Below are 23,514 nucleotides of genomic sequence, written 5' to 3' on the forward strand. Positions count from 1 at the left end.
GACCGAATCACTTCGTACCAATGATCAAAACCAGCGATCTAACTTCAAGTGATCCCGGTCTTGCATGCGAATCAAAACTGAAATTGGAGGATCAGGAAAGCGACATTGACAAACCGATTATACGCGAACCAGACAACTCCAAAACATCTCATAGGAACGAACATGGCGATGTAATTGCTAATGAACAGAAGTATTCGCTGCCAGACATCACCATTCCGAGCGAAGATTCGCCTATGGACCACACGAATGGTGAACAGATGAATACTGAAATGAGAGAAGTTGCTGACGGAGACAAACCCGAATCAGTTAAACCTAACAAGACTTTAACAAATATAACAAAACTGCCATTTAACGAGTTTTTGAGTACGGAGGAGGCAGTTAACAAAATTATGGATTGCAAAAATGCTCTTTCGAAGATGCCTTCAGGACGCAAAGACAATTGTTACATTATGATAGATTTCACAACGAACATACTACGAAAGGCTGCCAAGATTCGTCGCATATTTTACGATGACATGGGAGCTTGGACAAAAACCATGCAGACATATTCGTATTACTTGAAGGTCGACAACCGACTCAAGTACGTATACAAGCCGCGTTGCCACAACGGTGCCATTTGTACACTGCGGATGAAGGAGTATTTGCCGTTATCACCGCAGCCTTGTCCGGGTGACGTTATCACGGTTGGGCGATACTACGCTAAATCAAAGAACAACCCTGGTTACGAAAAACGTATAAGCTGGATTAAGAGTGGACCGTCGGAACCATGTAATGTGTGTGTCGTGGAGTACAAGGGTATTTCTGGGGACTGCGGTTCACATGGAAACAGCTCTGTCAATCTTCAGAATTACACCCGCACTCCGCCGAGCGTTATTGATAAGATAAAAGAAAAGGTTAAATATGGAACTGGAAAGCGCATTTACGTTGATCTTCAAAATGAATCTGAAAGTATCTCGCAAATGCCTCGAAATATAAATCAAATTCACCAAACTAAGCACCGGGACAAGGTCAGCAAAGAAGGGCACAATAGCCTGCCGCGAAAATGTTATGCAGACGAACTTTTGGATGTCGTTAACATGATGCACACGGAAAGATTTGTGAGAAGAGTCATCCATTCTCCAGGGAAAGCATCTAGCATAATCATGTACACCGATGACCAAATAACAGATATTAAAAAAATGTGTTGTACTGGAAAAACCGTACTTGGAATTGATAAGACTTACAACCTGGGCAATGTGTACGTTACCGTAGCAGTTTTCAAAAACCTGAAGATGATGAGCACCAGAACGCAGGAAAATCCTATTTTTATCGGTCCAATATATCTCCACCATAGTTCAGATAGAGGGACATTCAACGACTTCTTTAATCATCTCAGCTCCGCTATAGGAGGTACTTTTGATCGGCTTGTCGTGGGGACAGACGACGAAATTGCACTACACTCGGCCATCGAAAACTCGTTCAAAAACTGCAAACATGTTCTCTGCGTCAATCATTTAAAAACGAATTTGGTCGACAAACTTCAGCACGACATCGGTACAAGCAAGCATTTAAGAAAAAGCCTGGTAAATCAAGTCTTCAATCTTTTGTTCAGCAAAGACGAAATGGAATTTGATCGCAGACAAAAAGACCTAGTGACTAGGTGCCATGGCATCTGCCCAACGCTTAATCCATACCTACAAAATAGATTGCTACCTTTGTTGAAGAACAAGGTCTGGCGTATGCGTAGCTTTTTGGGCGTCGAACACCAATGGTTCACCAATAACAACTGCGAGAGCATGAATCATGTTCTCAAACGACTGACAGACTGGAAAAAGAAAAAGTTACCAGACCTAATTCATTTACTAAAATCGGCGATCACTTCACAATACTTGGATGTGCGAAAGAGTATCACGGGCCGTGGTACATTTACCCTTGCCGAGAATTGTAAAAAGTATTTGGTATCGCCTTGGGATTGGGACGACATGCCAGAAAACGAGCAAGACCGTTCATTTCAGCAATTAATGGCTTTTCCCGCCCCGGCAGTCTATAAGCTGACAAGATCCTTATCCCAATCCACTGATGGCCAATTATTGGCACATAATCCTTCTAAACGAAGTGGTAGCAAACCAGGACAAACTAAATGTAAACGAAAAGTTCGGTGAGATGTGGAACATAGCACTGTACATTCCGTGTTTATATTTGTACTTCGAATTCTGCTGCAAGTTCCGATTTTCATTTTAGGTATACGAATGGCGGAAATTTTCTGGGTTTCGAATTAGTGTCTGCCAAATAATGATAGCCGTGTTTATATTGGCATCTTTCCGTTATTCGTCGTACCTTTCTGCAAACTTTCGTTCAGTTAAGTTTCGTTTTACATGTTGCTATATCTTTCAATAAAATGTTTTTTTCGCTTACTTGTGAACTCACTAAAAACTGAAAAATATCGGAAAGGAGTCAAGGATGAGATAGCGTAATTCGGATTCTCCCGAATTTGAAATTGCCTCAACGGATCGGTGATCCGCTAAATGAGTACTCGTCGAGTTGAGTAGTGATCGATTTTCACGACTGATTTCGTTTCTGCTGTTACCCTACCCGTTTACAGGCATGGATATTGGTACTGGTGATACACGCTTGTGACTGGTGCCAGGAGACAACGAGACTAGACTCATTAGAGGTTTAACCAGAGAAACGATGGATGGCAATGGGCAATCGCGCATCAGCGATGATTGGTCGATGTGCAGTGATGCTATCTACAATTCTACATATAATTTTTAAAATCATAATCATTGGGAACGATAAGTAACAACATATTCATACGTCACATATCAGTGTATCACGACTTCGCTAGTATGTTCAATAATATCGCGAACCAAAAAGGTCTTAAAGCATAGTCTATCCAAATACTTGAGTGGCATTGACGTCGACTAGTATTTCCAAGATACCAATTCAGCGTCAATCAGCAAACGCGACTGTGTCGCAACGCGTGACCCAATTTGATTGCCGCGCGGGGAAAGTTGAAGATTGCGCAATGTGCACAAAATCTCAGATGCGCTGGTAGACGTCTCATTGTTTTGATGTACTCTCTGTTCTTCACAACAGATTAAATAAAAAATGCTAACTCTCCGGACGAAGCTTTAATTCTTCCACAATTACGAACAATGTTTATGTAAATTGCAATGTTAATTTAGGAGAATACCAGATACCCTGATTCCGACATAATTGTCTACTTGGAGCGAAATGCTGGTAATCTCTAATTTATTTCTGATATTTTTCAAGGCTTTACAATTTTGAATCTAATCTACTTCTGGTTTTCCGGAAAATACTACTGAACTGTATAGTACGAAACGAACCGAGGTTGCTGTACGGACATTTGCCATTCTCGTGCTTATGACAAATAGCTCTGACTTGTTATGTTATGAACTGAACTTATCTCAATTTCCAGAACTGTACGTGAAAATTTTCCGAGTTATCCTACTTCACACTGACAACGCCCACGGTTTTCACTTGGCATTCGAAATAAATTGAAGCAAAGTAAAGGTGAATGAGTCTAGTATAATTCACGGTAATAAATTTTCTTTCCAGTCAGGTTTATGGTATAAGATGAAGCGGGTGTATGCATACTGAATTCTCACCATTACGCTATGAAATAGGCTAAGTAGCATTGGTGTGCGGGATGCCATGCGTTCATATCAAACATCGACACAGCACATATGCGATGACAATGAGGTACGACATATCTGGACGGTTTCAACTCAAATTGATTGATTATTTATTGGCTTGTATTCATTATGTCATTGCGATTGTTGCTTTACAGTGTTCTTTTCAATTCTCTACTAGCTACTGACGATTACCCCTGACGTGTTTCAGCCGAAAATAATCGGGTTCATTTCAATAGGAAGATATTCTTAAATTGTATGTTAAACGGCTCTTCATCCAAGAGCTCTTTATATTCATAAGTTTCCATAAGTTTCATAAGTTTTCATAAGTTTCATAAGTTCCCATAAGTTTCATAAGTTTCATAAGTTTTCATAAGTTTCATAAGTTTTCATAAGTTTCATAAGTTTCCACAATTTTCATAAGTTTTCATAAGTTTCATAAGTTTTCATAAGTTTCATAAGTTTTCATAAGTTTCATAAGTTTCCACAATTTTCATAAGTTTTCATAAGTTTCATTAGTTTCATAAGTTTTCATAAGTTTTCATAAGTTTCATAAGTTTTCATAAGTTTTCATAAGTTTCATAAGTTTCATAAGTTTCATAAGTTTCATAAGTTTTCATAAGTTTTCATAAGTTTCATAAGTTTTCATAAGTTTCCTAGCACAAAATAAAGGCACCCCTCCTGCCTTTCGACCAAGAAGTTTCGCAGCTATAGAGTGTCGTCGCGGCTCATTTTGAACGCTCCACGACCCATGGGTTAACAACCACTGTTCCAGTTGCTGGAATCCAATACGGGGTATATTAACCAAGAAGGCGATCACTGCAGGCAAATCCAACATCAATTAGCTGTTTGGCCGATGTAAACTTATAGATATGCGGCCGAGCAATACAGATGGGACTCTCGTAAAAATTCTTTATTATCCTCAGAAACAGATAGTTCAGTATCCGAAGACTTTGAATGATGTCGAAAAAAAGATCTTTCTGCAAAGGAGCGAAGTTGAAAGCGTGATAGAGATGAAGAAAGAGTCATTCATCGAAAGAGATCTTACTCTGGTAAGAATTGTTTGCGTAACTTGAATTTTTTCCTGTTTTTATAATTCTTACAATGTCGCACTTATGACGCGGCCTGTCGCCCAGGCAACATACATATGATTACTAGACATACGACTATATATTCCCTTAGCATACAATCGGTTGTCTTTCATTAGCATCATGCCAGCTATATAAACATCACTAGACAATGTACGTAGGGTAACCATATTTTGGAATCCGGATAGAAGGACACTTTTTACAAACATAAAAGTCAGATTACCAGACCATAAAACTTCTGATTCTAAAATTTGTACAAACAGACTTGTATTGATTTAAAAATGTCATTTTCCAGTCTTACTCCCGAATGACCCGCTCGTACGTTTTACGACATTACAGACTTCGCGTCATTTATGGCATTTTCTAGCTATCAAAGCTTTAAAGGAGGACATTTAGGCGTCCTCGGAGGACATTTTAGATTTCCAGAAAAAGGAGGAAAATCCTCCTAAATCAGGACATATGGTAGCCTAACCCTACATTATAGTCGCTTCGATACATTTCGTAATTCCTGAAGTAACCAACATCGATCAACTGCTAAAAGTATGACACTCCTCTAACTAATTCACTTTTTGAAACTACTTACTTTCTTTTCAGACCAGTTATTTTATAATTCCACTCAGACTTGTTTTAGCAGTCGTTACTTCTACCAGTAAGTATAGAAATTTACCACGTCCCTTCTACTTGACGGTGGCAACATTGACTAGTTCGACCACCTTTATGGTGATGACTAGGGCAACTTTTGTTGTTGTCAAATCCGTGGAAAGTGGAATTTCCTTTTCATAAAAAGCGCGAAAAAGTTACATTTATGGACAAGTTCATAGAAATTATTAGGGTATGAGATAATCGAGTCGATCAGTATCCAGGGCACTGTAGCAAAACTCAGTGTTGGCGACTGCAACGAAACCAAAAGCCTGAAAAAATTGACCCAGTAAAAATATACTTTTCGGTGGTCTAGCCCGTCAAATCAGAAAGTAGGCTACCTCAATTTAAATGACAATGAATAATCAAGCGATCTATTTACATAAGTGTCAAATATTACCAGTAAAAATTTTTACATTAAAATCAAAAAAACGTGCAAAAAGTTGTATGAAAAAAATGGAGAAAAGTTTAAAAAAAGTTGCAATATAAGATTCCTCCAAATAGCTTTAAACACCATACTACATAACTTCTGAATATTTAGGAAGCTGCCGGCAGTTGTAAAAAAAGATGCAAAAGTTGAAAAAACTTGCCCTAGTGATGACTCTTTATTTCACATGCAGCAACAGAAGCTACAGTTGGAGGTGCAGGTGAGGGAATCAAGACACAAGAGAGAAGCAGACATGAGGATAGCTCGCAAGAAGGTCAAACAAGGAAGAGCGGCGCTGTACCATCCACACATAGCTGGGAAAGGTAAAACTAGCGAACTTCTGTGAAATAATTACTCAGCTGCCTATGATGTAATATGAGTGTGTATGCTTGAATTTGAGGGAAACAACATTGATTCTTGATATATTATATTCATGGGATAAACCCATGCCTGCCGTTCATTCTGAAAATTAGAAAACCGTGAATGCGAGATAACAGTACTAACCGAATTAATGGTGGTATAGGACTGCTATAGGTTACACGTTTTCTATATTAGCTTTAAAAGTTACGGTGTACAGTACAGGTATGCACCTTTTAAGATGCAACTAGATACTGTGTGATTGAAACCGGCTTCGTTTGATTCGAGTGTGATAAAATAACAGAAGCAAAAAGTGGGCTCGTCCGGGATTTGAACCCGGGACCTCTCGCACCCAAAGCGAGAATCATACCCCTAGACCAACGAGCCGACGAGAGAAATTATTACTCTCTCCATAGTGTAGCGGTCGATGCAACGACGTGTTGCAAGAGCTGGTATATAGAATTATAGATAGTGCTTGATTGGAGTCAATGCTACAGTTCCTGTTGCACGCACTAGCCGACTGACTAATGAGTAATGACGGCTCTGAGTTCTCTTGCAATCCTGATCACACACGCAGATCCAAGGAGCTTTCTTTGTTAACACAGAACAGCGAAATAGTAGTAAGTAGTGGTCAGAAGCTTGTAGATTTACCAGGATCAAATCATACTGCAATATATTACCAAGTATAGAAAGAATAAAGAGAAATGAATCTAATTGTCTTTTTGTCCATACGATTCTACGACTGTAGCGCGGGCACGCCCGGTGAACTTGGCGATCTGTCAAATTATGTGCTTCGCATCGCAGACTACTTTGTCAATAAGATTAAGGTCAAGGGAAATGAGGTTGGGTGCAGGGGTGCGTGAGAAGATTATTGGCAGCCTGCTGGGACAGCTGTTACAACTACATAGTTCATTTTGATTATTCTTTGAGCTTCTTGGAGGTTCACAGCTTCAATATTCAACTGAATAGTATATTCATATTGAAATGAACCCGAATATTTCGCCGCAGTGGTATCAAATTAGCTTATGTCCAGTTTTCCAATTTTCAAGATCCAATTTTAAAAGAAAAGAAATGGTCATATCTTGGCTATGATTACGTCAAACAGTGCATCAAAGTTAATTGGGGATTTGTAAAATGAACATAAGGTACTTTGACACCACTGAGATAAGATTCGGCGGACGCTCGTCAGGAAATAACATTGTATATCAACAATCGTATCACAAAATATATTTCCAATTCTCTACTAGTTGCGGACGATTACCCCTGACGAATGTCCCCGAAATATTAGGGTTCATTTCAATATGAATACCGTATGGTATACTATTCGATTATCCTTTAACATGTTTTACAGACTCACATTTTAATGTGATAGTAATCACCGCAGGGCAAGTTTTTGCAACTTTTGCAACTTTTTTACAACTTCCTACAGCTTCCTACAGCTTCCTAGATACTCAGAATCTATGTATTATGATGTTTTAAGCTGCTGTCTGGAGGGATTTTATAGTGCAACTTTTTGCAACTTTTCTCTATTTTTCATACCAATGGAACTTTTATCAAATATTGCGTCAAAATGTTAAGGATTGATTTAAAAACATGCTATTTAAACTATTTCTAGTATGGTTCTATTCTCCTTGATTTGCTTAACAAGGAGTTATATGATGGGTTATCTGCATCTCACTGCGTTATGACACAATGGCTTGCAAGCAAAAAGTTCAACTACCCCACCAAGCACAACCGTGTTCGAACAAGTAAATAGATCGCTTTATTGATGCTGTCGTTTAAATTTGTGGTAGCTTGCCATTTCACAAACGCCCAGGCGGGACCGCCGAAAATTACATTTTCGCCGGGACACCCTATTCGGGCTATAGATTTTGTTAAAGTCGCCAAGAGTGAGTTTCTCCGCAACGCCTTGGGTCAAGTTTGCAGACCTAGGGGATTCGGGGTGCGGTATTTGACTTGTTTTAGGGGGAGGGGTTATAGCTATGCAGTTTGGCTTTTTGAGGGAAATTATTCTCGCATTGCATACTTTTCTCGCTATGTGCTGGTAAAAATGTAATTTTTGGCAGTTTCGCCAGACTGTGCGGTAAATGGCAATAAAGTAACAGATTTGACAGCTCTGCAGAAACCAGGTTATGCAACGGAACCTTTCGAGTATCTCATACCCTTAATTCAATACAAATTATAAATGCAACTTTTGTTAAAATTAAATGCAACTTTCTCGCGATTTTAGTGCAACAAAACTTGCCCTAGTAATCACATATAACGCGTAATATCATTCACTTTCCTATTTGTATATTATAGAGGTTAGTTGATATCTTAACGCTATACTTTCAGTCGTTCATTTCCATGTCGAGAATGTGGCACCTCCTGTCAAACCGGCTCTCAGCGACGAGAGACAACGCAAGTGCGACGATTACCGAAAGTACGCCGCTATGTTGGAAGTGGTGACTGGGGTATCATTTGATAACAGAGAGGTCAGAGAACACTTCAATTATGTCCTTCAGACTGTGAGACGATATGGCCAAATAAAAAAAAAACTATTTATCCGGCTTGAGTTAGCTCAAGACACACTCCTTGACTGCGTGGTAGAATATGATAACATATCTCATGAAACCTTTTCAATTCAATTTATTGCTCAGAATTTATCATTTCAATGCACCACAAGACTGCGATGCAATGAAAGATAGGAAGGTGTCGAAACCACATGGAATAGCCTTCGAAATCAGACACCCACCTGGCCTAGGCGATGTAAAACAGGGGGCATGTACTGTACACTGACTGAAAAGTAAAATAAGATAATATAAAAGGACAGGTGACAAAAAGGTGGCCAGTGTCGGTAGGCGAGATCGATATGTCAGGTCGTGATCCGGTAAACTAGAGGGCCAACTAGTATTGATTCAGGAGAATTTATCTGGGCATGCTCGATGACTGTCTTTGTAGGCGATCCATGCGATCCATGCCAAAACGAACATAAAAAGCGCGGTAATTCCAATTAAAATGGGACTAGAATAATATATTTGGAATGTTTGGAGCTCAATTGATATCACTCTGTTTTCATTATTCAATGCCATTATCACATGCATTGATCACACCTGCTGTAAATAAGCGGAGAAACGGCTTTGTCCACATTAAGCTGAAAATCAATTTTAGGTTACATGGCCAAGGTAATGCGTAAAGGTAGACAGTGCATTGAAAATACTGATATATTGCGTATTTAATTAATCGCAGTTGCGCTATACTGTCGTAATTGGCAGTTGGCACTGAACGCAGCTCACACTAGTTGACCTCCGTGCAGGGTGGTGTCGGTCATCCCCATCCTATACCAAATCCTGTGCTGCATGTTTTCTATGTTATTATTGTTGCTGTCTGTTTGTTTTGCATTTAGGTTGAATAAAAATAAAGTCTCTCTCTCACTCTCTCTCTCTCTCTCTGAAAGCAAAAAGCGACTACAAGTTTATTGTCGATTGTTAATGGGTGGATCAACTTTGTTTCACCATAATCACTCATCTTGTGTTAAAACAAACGAAGTACTGTGTATTGCAGAGGTGGGCAAACTGCGGCTCTCGAGCTGCATGCGGCTCATTCCGCCTTTGTTTGCGTAGCTTTAATGATTCCTCGTGCGTTTCGCCATTTTGCTAGAGAGGTTTAACCTGATTATAAATTGATGAATTTTATCGCCTGTTAACAATATGCGGATTGTTTTCGTTGTTTATTTCCTTGTGGTTCACGCAAGTTCCAAAATTTAGGGATAGGTGGCACTATACTGGGTTAAAAATTTCCAATTGAACTCTCGAATCGAGTTCACAAACTTTTCACCCACAACAATGGATGTCTGGTCATCAATCAATGTTAAATCATTGTGTTCAACAATGAACTTGATAATTAATTACACCAGCGCAGGTAACAATCATTTCCGCGCTAGCAATGGTGAATACGTGTCTTTCATTTGTATTGTACAGGCTATAGCAAGTCTGGCCAAGAAAATGTCGTCGGAATTACCGAACTGAAACGTTCCCTAAATTCTCATCAGCACTTGAAGGAGGAACTGCTTCGCACTGCTTAGAGGTCATAACAGCCCGACACCTCGCAGCTTAGGTGGAGACGTACCATATCACCACACAATAGTAAACTTCATTCGAAAGCCTACATTCCATTGTGACGTCATAAATTCGTATTTTTGAATTTTAGCACTTTTAGACCTAAGATTTTTGATATTCGGCTCGAGTATGAAGCAGGTCTGCCCACCCCAGGTGTATTGTGTCATAACCTAACGATAAGAATTGCTACCTTATGTACGAATTAAGCAGAGAATTGTCCGGTTGCCGGGTTATTGGTGTTCGAATCAACCCGAGTCGACTGAATATGTGGAGGTTCAGTTCTGATACGAATATTTTCTACACGGAATAACAGAACGACTGTGGCCCCTCGTTGCGCCGGTCCCAATTTACATGTATCTCTTCAAACCTGCTGACAATGTTCATTTCAATATGGAGAAATAAGACCATAGATCAGTCTACTGTCTTTCTCTGAATTATGAACCTGATTACAGAACTTGATCGCCTGTTTCGAAGCTCAAAAAACCTCGTCTATGGCGCTCCAGAAGCAAGTCGAAAAGAAGCGAAAAAGCTTAGCAAACTGCAGAATACTGCTGCACAACTACGAGCGAAGATACGAGAAAATGATGTACACCTACAAAAAGAAGTATGTTCCATGCTCCCTACATTTTCGAAGTAATGAATTTTTCTGCGGGAAATAGTAGGCATACATAAATAGAACCGGGAACAATGATTCGAGTTCTCGAATGAATCCAAGTCGACAGTTATCAATCATAATGATTCCTGAAGTAGTAGTAGTAGTAGTAGTAGTAGTAGTAGTAGTAGTAGTAGTAGTAGTAGTAGAGTTATTCGAGAAACAAAAATACACGCGCTTCTCACAATAAAAATGTGGTTTCGATATACTTTCTTCCCAGGGCATATGCTTTTCCTAATCCTTATTTGTGTTTCGGCGTCATTGGTTGATGTCCTCGAATACCATACGACTCTTTGCTATATCGCTCGATTAGGAATCGAATCACTCAGGTAATTGATCTACTCATCTCTACATATAAGTTGCAATAAGTTGACACTTGACACGATATACCAGAAACAAGGACGTGTGTTAGTGAGTGACTGAGTTGACGTGAGCAATCACGATCAGCTCATATCCATTGGGTTAATTTCATGGCCACTGATCAAGTAACGCGGATGCTGTCTTCGAAATAGCTCTTCCTACCATAAAACCTTCCTAATGAGCGCAATGACACAGAGCTTAAGATGTCATGAGACCTATTTCGAAACTATAGATAGTAGCGAAAGCCGAGATAATGCTAACTGCGATACCAGCTGACTGCTATTCATCTATATACAGGAGTGTGACTGTCACTTCAACCACTTGGATTTAGTAAAAAGCGTATCACAAGTTTGTGCGTATGGTTCTAATGAGTTACGACTGCGGTTTGGCAAAATCGACTCTCAGTCGAATTTAACTATTCTGCAATAATTTAAATCAAATACCAAGAGTCCTTCAACACACCGGTGTCTTATAAAAGCAGTGAGCACGTACCGACCAGTGTTGGGATGACTCGAGTCATCTTTCTCGTATGACTTGACTTGACTCGAGTCACTTTGCTAAAATGACTTGACTTGACTCGGCGTATAACAAATGTGGATTGACTCGTGACCCGGAGAAAAATTCACGAGTCAATTTCGAGTCATCAAGCAATCGATGTCGATAAAAATCATTGTGTCTTGCATATGTTCGGATTGTATGCGAAACGCTGGTGTAACCCGTGGAAGCGACCAATCATTCAATGACTGAGCTTTTTACTGAACCTCCATTGTTCACACACAAATAAATTGATCGGAAACGAGGTGATCGAAGCTTACAGCTTACGCTGTCGTAAACTCGTATAGTAAAGTAATTTAATAGCAAAATGTCTATTTCCGTTCTCTGTTCTTAAATTAACCAAACTTGTTTTATTTAAATTGAATTATAATATAGTTTATATAGTCCTCAACCATTAGCGCAGGCCCGAATTGCATCAAGTTGTAACTGGGTAGGTAGTGTATTGCATCTTAGCAATTCGTTTCTCTGTTCTCTATTTTGGCTGGTAACTATAATCCGAGGCTATGCCATTACTTATGTAGTTTAGCATTTCTACGTATATGTGAGCAATAAAGTGCCTTTTTGCATTTATATTTAACTCTATATCCGTTCATGAGTCCAGAATCAATGACCACCCAATCTTTATTTCTGACAGCTAGCAAAGTGCAATGACGTAAGCATGTCTTATACTTCGAAAAGGCAACTTGACTTGAATTGTGACTTGACTCGTGACTTGACTTGACTTGACTCGACTTGACTCAAGTCACATCCAAAAATCGAGTGACTTGACTTGACTCGAGTCACCTTCGAAATTTTCGATGTACTTGACTTGACTCGAGTCAAAATGTGAAATGACTCGAAATGACTCGTGACTCGAAGGTAGTGACTTGATCCCAACACTGGTACCGACTGCCGAGTATACGCATGCCACATAATTACATTGTATGCTTGTAAGCTTGGGTTGCGTTGTTGAGCACGTATCGAGGGATTTGTGAGACTGAGAGAACGATCGACTTGTAGGTATTGGGAGCTGGGAGCTTCAACATAGAATAAATTACATAGTAAACCGGAAATGTGATAATTCCCATTGATTCGTTTCAAATCACCTGATTCGATAGTCGAAGAATCATATTGGATCGGATATCCCTGACTAGAATCGTGCGGCATCTATGACTTCTTTACCTCGGAATCAAAAGCGCACAATTACAACACACGCGCGTCCACGTCGTCCAAATATCATATGATCGACCGAAAAGATCATCGCTCTATAAAATATGCCGGACCTGATGTGTGGAACAGTATCCCGCCGACCATCCGGCGGTCGACGAGCATGTCCACATTCAAGTCGAAATACAAGCAATTACTATTAAATAAATACAGTCCATTCTCAAGATTACCGGACCACGACTGACCTATCGATCTCGCTTCCCATGACATGCCGCCCTATTCTTGTCGCTTTCTTTTTCTATACTGTCTTCTTTACTTTCATTCAGTGTGCATGCCTCCTCTTTACATCGCCTACGTCAAGGTGGGTGTCTGATTTCATAGACAAATCCAAGTCGCTTCGACATCTTCCTGTCTATTCATTGTATCGCATTTTTTGTGGTGTATTGAATTGATAAAATTGCTAATAAACCAATGATGATGATATTGACAATGATTTGATTTGAATCGACTTTGAAACACTGATTCGCATTGAGAAAACATCTTTGATCTGTGCAGCAACAAATTAATAAAACCAGGAGTGTCAGGAATACGGCCGCACATCCACGGTCAACATCGCATCACTAAACTAAAGGAGCATAGAATATACCAACTTATATCGACATGACATGCAAGTTAGAGCATGCATGTTGATAACTACAATCGACCAATCATTGCATTTATGACGTGCCCATTGTTAGCGAATCAAGGTGTAGCTAGAATAAACAACCTGCCAATCATTTATACATACAGGAAAGATCAACGCTTGGCAGCACTGAAGGAAAAAATATCCGTTGAAATGCAGAGAAAGGAAGTGATAGCCGAGGCTAATAACAAGAAGCTTCAAGTCTTAGCGCAGGTGGAATCCTGGCTCCGTCCTTTCGTCGTCCGTCTGCTCAGCACATCTCAAAGACTGGACTTATCTACCACCGTCATGTCCTTCAACTCGAAAGGTAGCATAATTCCTATTCCATAGTAGGATACCAATCTTCGTCATGGGTTTGTATTCTGGCGAGATCATCCCAAATGTGCAAATAAAAGTTAGCGATATTGAGAAAGTCTGCTGATTGTAATTCGTCATTCATGTTAAACATGCGACAAACAAAGCTTCATATGGTCATGGGCAAGAACATATTGTCGGCTATTCACGAAACCCAGTTCTAAAAGTTCTAAAAATGCTTTTAGCTACAAAGCAGTTATAATATAGAAATGCTCCATGGACGCTATTATGCTACTGGTTTCTGCGTCATTACAGAGTTACAGTAAAATAAACTGCCCCTCTTCTAAAAACTTGTTACAATCTGCAATGCATTTATTTTTGTGGCAGAGATGAAAGCGACTCGACAAGTCTGCTCGACAATCCCAAGTATATTTCTCATAGGAAATTATGTCTAAATGATCGACAATGGATATCTAGATTACGCAATTGAATCTGCCATCACAAAGAAAATGTGGCAATTCAAACAGTCGCTGATTCATGGACCCGGTAAATGCCCTGTAGAGATAGCCTACATCTCCCTTGGCTGGGTGAGTGTCGCACCGCTTTTCTTATCAGATTCGGTCATCAGCGCAATCTTGATATTTTATGTTGAATAGGGCCTACCAGAGTGGTGTTCATGACTAGGCCACTGATGCCTCAAACCCGCAAGGATGTGCTTCCTGCTTTACAAATAAGTGATATTGTATATAGATTCCAATGCTACTGTGATAGTCGGATGTATGAAGCACATCTGTACGGTTGGCTGAACGAGTGTACCAACAGGTGCCTAAATCGATTAGGTCAGTAAACCAACCTATCGATCGTTCTGCACTTGTTCGTCGGTGTAGGGAAGCGTTCGACTGTAGTTCCTATATAATATTCCTATATCCTAATTCTTATATTTGAAGTAGCTAAATTTATGCATCAATATTTTTCAAATGAATTGCCCCCTGTGTTTAATGATTTCGTCGTCCTTGCTCAAACTGTTCACTCACACAATACCAGATTTTCATCCCAGGGCAACATCTATAGTCATCGACCCACCAGCAACCTATCACAAAGAAATCGATCGACTATGCCGGTCCTGTCATATGGAATACTGTGCCTTCATCAATACGGGACCTCCCATACCACTCCTTAAAAAAGGAATTATTCAGTCACCTCATCTCCCATTACAAATGATTCGCTTGTCTCACACCAAATTTTTAGTTTCTTTGGTATTTGATTATTATGCTGAGCTGAATTGACTGATCCCAACCAAATGCATCCATATTTATGACACAATATCTGTATTTGTAAATGCAGGGTGTGATCAGATCAGTTGAACCTACCCATAGTCATATCGGTCACACCCTGTCCTATACCCTTAAGTTCATTTATTGTTGTTTCATGTGCCAATGTTGTTGTCTTTACGGTTGGATAAATCAATAAATATATATATCTCTCTCCCCCTATAACCAGGTCTCAGCGTATAATTCAATAATCGGTCAACATCTGACAAACTATCCGGTCTGTGCCAGTCATTACAATGACTGTATGTTCAGCTCACTCTGATTGCTAAATGTAGATCTGTCTCCCATCTGTCTGTATTGGAGTCAACTATCATAAAATTGACCAATCCTGATTTATGTCGGCAGAAGGAGTTTCTATGCAATCCCATGGTTTTCCATAATATGTACCGCTATTTGTCTGTGTGTTGTGTTCCGTGTATTGTATGATTTGATTTTCTCTCGTCTCTTTGTTATGACTACTGGTGCAGCTGACTTTGCCCAGCGTTCATTTTTTATTATTGTATTATTACGTCATACTCTGCCAATTTGGTTTGGGTTTGAATCTCGATATGCTTGCCATTGTGCCGTTAACTCTTGATATAGGGCACACGAGTTAAATAAATTCTTAAGTGCAATAAATGTAGTTGTGAAAGAAATACTCAAATGAGTATTCCTAAAATGACTAACAACTGCATTTGTATTAGACTTTTTTTTGATAAGCAATGAAATATGCTGATGACTGACTAAATGATGGCACTGTCAAATCTAGTTATGTTATAAAGCGTTAAGCATAAGCCATTCACCGTCTCATACAACAACCAACGGCCTACAGCCCCACACACTACAGGCCTATACATCTGTTATCTCATCAAACATTTGAATTCAGAGAGCAACGTTCAAGTTTCGTGTTCGGTGGACAACGTCAGTCTGTCAGAACTTTTCACTATCTGCAAGGACATGCTTTATCGACTTCAAGCCAACGATTTGAGATGGACCAGTGTTGTGGCAAGCGTCGACGCCATGTTCGGCAGACAAAAGGTAAACGTCGAAAATTAATGGACTGGACAATCTTAAGATGTTCGTTCTGTCGTTCTTTGCATTTGATTTAAAAATATCATAATCCGCTCCTGCGATTGAAAGTGTGTTATTTTACATCACTCACATTATGAAGACAACTCATTACAATATTTAGAATGAAAAGATTCTGCTTAACCGCAATAACAACAGAATTCTACGCAAACTGCTCGAGAGGAAGCCTTCGGAAGGTAAATATGATGGAGGCCTGGATGTGGCGTCGTATTACGGCACACACCAAAATTAATTTACCACAAAGGTCTTTTCGATTTCAACTTGTTATTGCAAATTCACCAAACTTGAAATGCAAATCAGCAATAACTATCGAAGCCGTCATCACAGTTTGGTACTTGAATAATACAGTCATATCCAGTGGTTCCCAAACTTTTTTGGTGTGAGGGCTAAATTTAGAATTTCAGAGTACGGTCGGGGCTGCACGAATACTACGGCTATGAAACGGACCCAAACAGTCATCATGACTATTTCGGAGTAGTTTTATTGCCCTGACGAGATTTCAAAAATGTACACTGTTTACCGCTACTTTTCTGCTGCATTGGGTATCCGTTGAGTGTTCAGCTTTTCTTGCCTAAACGCGCGAAGCGCGAGAAATTTCTTTAGTTTCATGACTGAATCGGTGAACATGATCGGGAATTGCATGTATTGCTATCAATTTTCATCCTGTCTCTGTTCACGTAATCTGATTTACCGGTAGAGCTGAGTGAGGTGTGTTTGAAAAGGTGTAGGCCCCCTCAATAGTAATTAAACATCTCCGGGGATATACCCGTTGGCAGGAACATAGCGCACTTCTTCAGGACCCCGGGCTATCATAGGGTGATAAACTGACCCCACATCACGTTGTTCGCTTTTGCCACAGAATTAAAGGTATGACTTCTTTACATGATGTTATTTCGTGACCTCCTGTCTGCTATATCAAAAAATGTAGAATTGCCCAAACCTACTAAACTGAAAGATCACACGATTTCAGATTGGTATTTCTTCACTGGCATACAATTTTATTTCCTGCGGGATGGTATTAGTCTTGTAAGGTTCAGATTGCCAAGACAAGAACATTCGGCGCCAGTCATTTAGGCGTCTATATGGACAATTAAACCTATATGTATTTCGTATATATAACGAAGTTTTTCGTATTTCGTAGTTTTTGGTCAGCATAAATGCAGTCCTTTACGGCCAAGACTTTCTCGCTGCCGATCGTTCTGACACACTTCTTGGAGTCACATGTTACATGGCCTAAAACTTTATATGTCTTGGTGCGTTGTGGTGCGGTCATGGCCAACGCTGATATGCCCATTTCTATACATCTTGAGTATTTTTTTCTTGGGGAAGAGTACCCAATAATCAAGATATGTGGCGAATTGAAATCGCGCCCAGCGCGAAAAATTTTTGAAAAAGTTGCATAAATTGTCTCAAAATACTCTATAAGTTATGCTAATTTTGGGCCCCCTTCGAGCTCGGCCCCCTCAATTGGGGGGTTTGGGCTGCGGCAGTCACGGCCCTTCCTATAGGACTACCAATTATGCTACTTTTAGCCGGCTAAGCAGTATAGCCTATGCATCTCGGCGTAATCAGCCGTGAGTCACGTGTTGCACATCAAGTTATCATAGGGTTACCATACGTCCTCTTTTAATTTGATTTGTCCTCTTTTTTTGATTTTTTTAAAAGTGTCCTTGGAGGACGCCCAAATGTCTTCTTTTTTGAGGATTCTGGTTACATATAGGGCCAAATTTGACTGATATACATTAAATCAGCACCGTAGGAACGCTACGGCGGCTATTTCAGGAGCTTGACCGGAAAGTTGGCCTTTTTTCAGTCAATCACCTGTTAATGTGAAAGAAAAACTCTATTTTCCGGGTGTTGAGCCGCTTTTTCTTTTTAGTCAAGCGAGCACGAAGTGGGAAAAATTTACCATTTTATCAGGATTTCCTTTGGTTTTGAAAGTTATCAATACATATTTATATCTATAGCTACTGCTCGTTCAACTGAAAAGTTAGGGCACATTGCATTGCAACAGCAGTGACGTAACGTTAGCAGTCTATGCTCACAACTTTCCTTTAATTCTATAGTTAAAAACTACAGAAGCCAAGCCAAGCAAGAGTATTTTACAAATATAAATTTTATTTTTTGTCATAAATCGATATCCTAATATATTCTGGGGGCCGCAAGAAGGCTATCTGATAGCCGCATGCGGCCCTCGGGGCCGCGCTTGGGAATCACTGGTCATATCTATTCCCGAAGCTTTTCGACTGACACCCGTCAGGGGATACCGTCAGCAATAATGCGACCGATACTCGGCAGGACTTGATCAATGCAGTACAAGTTGGCGAAGTTGATGATCAACATACTGGAGCCTGTTCGCGAACTATACGGGTCGCATTGCGTACGCGATTCTTTTACATTCGCTGATGAGATGCGTCGCTCACAGCTATCCGCACGCGATAATTTCCTAGGCTTATTCGACATAAAGAGCCTTTCTACCAGAGTGCCACTAAATGAGAACTTGAATATTTGCACTGATGCTCTATATAACAGTAAGCTAATATCCCCTCCTTTCTCGAGAACAATCTTCATTGAATTGATGAGAAACGCCGTGTTTTCTGTTGAATTTAGTTTCAACAATATCATGTACAGATAAATTGATGGTGAGGCTGTGGGATCACCATTAGGTCCTATTCTATCTAATATATTTGGCGGGTTTCATGAAGATAAGTTCTCCTCTTCTTGTGGTAAACCGCCCTTATTATATCATCGCTATGTCGATGACACGTTCGTTATTTTCGATAATGAATCTGGTTGTGATAATTTCCTGAATAATTTAAACAAATTGCATCCAGCATTGCAATTCATGTCGGAAAAAGGAAATTACCAACCGCCAGGCATTCCTTGACATTCTTGTGAAAAAACTTGATGGTCAATTCCTAACCTCTGTTTATAGGGAGTCATTACCTTCGATGGAACTCTTTTAGCTCAAAAAGTCGTGAAATCAATTTAATCGGCATCTTGGTCCACCGGGCGTTGAGGATTTGTTCCGAGGTCAAATTGAATAGTGAACTTGAGTACATCCGTAAAATATTCATTGACAACGGATACCCAGAATATGTTATCAAGCGGACAATCATCATCATTGGTTTATTAGCAATTTTATTAGTTCAATACACCACAAAATGCGATACAATGAAAAGATAGGAAGGTGTCGAAGCCACTTGGAGTAGTCTATGGAATCAGACACCTACCTTGGCCTAGGCGATGTAAAGAGGAGGCATGCACACTGAATGAAAAGTAAACAAGTTAGTATAGAAAAAAGCAAGCGCCAAAAAGGGGGTGGCATGTCATGGAAGGCGAGATCGATAGATCTTGAGGTAATCTTGAGGATGCACTAGCGTTCATTTAGTAGTAATTGCTTGTATTTCGACTTGAATGTGGACATGCTCGCCGACTGTCGAATAGCCGATAGGATACTGTTCCACATATCAGGTCCGGCATATTTGATGAAGCGATGATCTTTTGGGTCGATCATATGATATTTTGACGACGTGTGTTGTACTTGTGCGCTTTTGATTCCGAAGTAAAATAGTCATTGAAATATTCTGGGCAACGACCGCAGTGGAACTGATACATAAACTTGGCGATTTCTAGTTTCCGCATATCTTCTAGGTTTAGGACACCGAATTTCTTCGGCAGCGACTTGTTGGATGGACAACCAGGCCCCTGTGGGGCTCTCTTTATATGATACGGAGTACCTTATTTTGTAGTTTTTGCAGTGGCTCGAGTGCAGTTTTATTGGCAGCCCTACAACAAAGGATGCCATATTGTAACTTCGATTGGATTAAGGACAATAATAAGTTAAGTCATCGGAATGATACCAAACCAAAAGAAACCGCTGAAGAAGTTTCTTGTGAAAGGATTGGCCCGGTTTCTTATCGATTCCAGAAACAGCTAACTTCAGCAGCCTACCGCTGTTATCCAGCGGAGAAAACCAATGTTGTTTTTACCACGATACCTATGTTTCCTGCAACTTGAAAGGACGTTCTCCCGGCTTTACAACAAAGTAACGTAATTTATGAATTAAAGTGCCACTGCGATTGTCGGTACGTAGGGAGAACTTCCAAACCGTTGCAGGACCGTATCAAATAACACATCCCGCCGTCTGTCAAATCTTATATCTTGAAATCGCAGCAAAACAACCCGCTTGTCTTCGAACATTACCAGGCCATGGGTCAAAAGAGCCGCTAATTATCATGCGGACATGTTCTCTATACTGGCTAAGGGTCGCAATTTATTTCATTTGTCTGTTCGTGAGTCCACCATCATCACTATGAGTGAACCTAGTCTATGCCAACAGAAAGAATTTGTGTATTATTTGAAAATCGCGCATTAACTGTTTGGATTTGCTATCTCCATGCCTGTGCTACAGTTCTCTCGTTTTTCGAACTTCGTATATACTCTGTGTGACTTCATAAGTAGCGATACATATTGTTGTTAAACATAGTTATTTGAATGCTCGCATTATTGCTGACGGTATCCCCTGACGATTGTCAGCCGAAAAGCTTCGGTTATAAATATGAATATATTATTCAAATGCGTTATAAAGTTCTGTAATCCAAAGCGTCAGATTGGTATTTGTAGAGGATTAAAGTTTGACCCTTCTCCATTTTAACAGAATTTGAATATAACACTCCAAGTAACGAAGAATACAAGTCGCGGGAATCGATAAAGCAACTCTCCTCTCTGATTCGACGCCGCGGACAGGCCTGATTGATGAATATATTTGTAAACGATTGAATTTTGTCCCCCTCATATGCCCGTGAATTTACAAAAATGTTATAGAATAGTCCGGTTTACGCCAGTATTGTGAACTCTCCTGCACCGTTGTACCCAAAGATATAAAAACTTTTGATAAGAGCATATCTTTAGGCGACATCAAAAAGGGGTTCTCCTTATATCATCACTAGGGCAAGTTTTTGTAGCACTAAAATCGCGAGAAAGTTTGCACTTAATTTCAACGAAACTTGCAGTAAAAATTTGCATTTATATTTTTTTTAGATTTAATAGCGTATGAGATACTCGAAAGGTTCCGCTGTATAATCCAACAATTTAGGATTTACAGGCTGTTTGCTTGTTTCGTTTCTTTCATCGCTATTCAATCGATTATGCATACATTGGTATGTTCTTCTTTGAAACCAACATGATAATATATTGCGGTCAGCTCCTGCAGAGCTGGTAAATGTGGTACTTTCCCATTTGACGAATAAAATAAGCAATGCAGAAATAATATTTCGTAAAAAGCCAAACAGCAAAGCGATAGTTCATAAAACAAGTGAAATACCGCACCCCAAACCCCTAGAGGTCTCTAAACGTGACCCAAAGGCATTGCAGCAAAACTCAAAACAAAATCAATAGGATGAAAAGGCGATTCAGTTATAATATAATTTTTGGCGGTCTTGCCTGGACGTCCGTGAAATGGGGAAAGACCTCATACGACAGTGAATTAGCCAAATGATCTATTTAGATATAGTTCGGGCATTGTCGTGCCTGACTGGGGTTGTTGAATTTCTAGCTTACAAGCCTTTTCGTCATAGATAACATTGAGATGCAGCAAATCCATCACATAGCTAATTGTTAAGCAAATCAAAGTGAGAACCATACTAGAAATGTTTTATAGCAAGTTTTTTTAACCACTCCTATACGTTTTGCGCAATGCTTGATAAAAGTTGCACTAAAAAGTTGCATGAAAAAAAACATCATGCTACATATATTCTGAGTATTTACGAAGCTCCCGGAAGCTGTTAAAAAGTTGCAAAAGTTGCAACAACTTGCCTTTATCATCACTTAGCACAGACCTGGGACCAAATGCGGCCCGCGACGCCATTTTGAGTGGCCCGCGGAAACTTACCTCGAATTCAGTGCATAAAATCTATTTCTGAATGTTGATGCGTCGACTAAAATCGTAGGCTGTTTAAACTGAACCGAACATTAGTTCACTATTGAGCCTGTTTATTTATTTACCGCGATTACGCAGCCTGCGTACATTATAATAATAAAGATTCAAAGTAAAGCCAATGTAGCAAAGTGTGCCGTGACAATTGAAGTCACAAAAAGTCACAGTTTCCATATAGTTTAGTTTGTTTGTTCGCTGCCAGTGTCACATTTACACACTCAGTGCTTCAAATTGCTATGTGATACTTCTCCAAATCCCTAATTCGCAAAGCAAGTCAATCAGTGCTCGTGATGAAACGATGGACGGGCGGGCATGTGTAAAAAGGTGACCGACACAAGCTCTGTAGTATTCTAAAAACGTGTATGTGGGTTGAAAAAGAATTTAAAATGTATCATGCTACCATTGTTTTGAATCATGACGGCGAATAAATATTAATTTTGGTAATTAACCGCCACTTTCTCATTGCCTAATATCAATACGTCCACTTATCGCCATGCATTAACAATGCAATTCACTGCTTTCGATTTATTAATACAATTATGACGACGCAGAATATAGTTGAAATTTTGACCCGATCCGCCAATGATGTATTTTCTACTTTCGTTTGGCCCACGGCGGAAATAATTGCCCACCCCTGACTTAGCATGTTCACATCAGGGTTGTAACCAAGTCCCAAAGATCCCGAGTCGCAAGTCATTCTCACTTTTATGGGTCGTGTCTTTACTGCCCTGGTTCACATTGTCAAAGCTCACCACTCTAAACATTACTGGTTCAAGTCATCTCACCTATTACACGATAAACAGCGTCGTTCCTTGATGTATAACTTTTGACTCAAACAGCAGGTTCGCGGCCTCAATGGAAACCGCGATCTGATTTAATAAGAATGAACCATATTCTGAAAGTCGGCGCTTGCATTGTGACTTTACAGTTAAATATCTTGCCCTCCTCACGACGCATACACAGGACTAAGATCGCCATCACGATCGAAATAAGGTGTCCACAGAAATACGCATTGTTGCGATCCGCTGGTTAGAGCAGATCAGAGTCGGTCCAAGTATAGTCTACTGAAGTATCAGTAGAAGTCGCTACGCAGAATTTGCTTTGTTTGGAAACCACTAGGGATGGCGTGGACGTGAGGTTCACGTTCGCGTTCTGTATGTGAACCTCTGAAATTTGGAGTTTCGCATTCGCAAACGAACCTTGGTGGTTCTGCACGGTTAACATTTTTCATGTATTGCAATTTTC

At 39.9% G+C, this 23,514-nt stretch overlaps 1 protein-coding gene and 1 non-coding gene across 2 annotated transcripts in view; one reads left to right on the plus strand and one right to left on the minus strand.

The window, feature by feature from the left end:
- The window catches only part of LOC145443384 (uncharacterized), a 37,145-nt gene extending 15,914 nt beyond the window's left edge, over window positions 1–21,231 (plus strand). The window contains exons 5-12 of the mRNA XM_080321360.1: window positions 4,562–4,687; window positions 5,983–6,112; window positions 8,481–8,620; window positions 10,696–10,847; window positions 13,746–13,945; window positions 16,129–16,280; window positions 16,435–16,507; window positions 20,992–21,231. Coding sequence (XP_080177486.1) covers window positions 4,562–4,687; window positions 5,983–6,112; window positions 8,481–8,620; window positions 10,696–10,847; window positions 13,746–13,945; window positions 16,129–16,280; window positions 16,435–16,507; window positions 20,992–21,086 — 1,068 coding nt within the window. The 3' untranslated portion in view covers window positions 21,087–21,231. The remainder of the gene's footprint in view (window positions 1–4,561; window positions 4,688–5,982; window positions 6,113–8,480; window positions 8,621–10,695; window positions 10,848–13,745; window positions 13,946–16,128; window positions 16,281–16,434; window positions 16,508–20,991) is intronic.
- Window positions 6,462–6,533, minus strand: Trnap-ugg (transfer RNA proline (anticodon UGG)). The gene has a single exon. It is a non-coding gene; the product is annotated as a tRNA-Pro (tRNA).
- Window positions 21,232–23,514: the final 2,283 nt, after the last annotated feature.

The sequence above is a fragment of the Botryllus schlosseri genome, chromosome 7 (genome assembly GCF_051294905.1).
Source record: "Botryllus schlosseri isolate E-star chromosome 7, Bs_hap1, whole genome shotgun sequence".
Classification (NCBI taxonomy): Eukaryota; Metazoa; Chordata; class Ascidiacea; order Stolidobranchia; family Styelidae; genus Botryllus; species Botryllus schlosseri.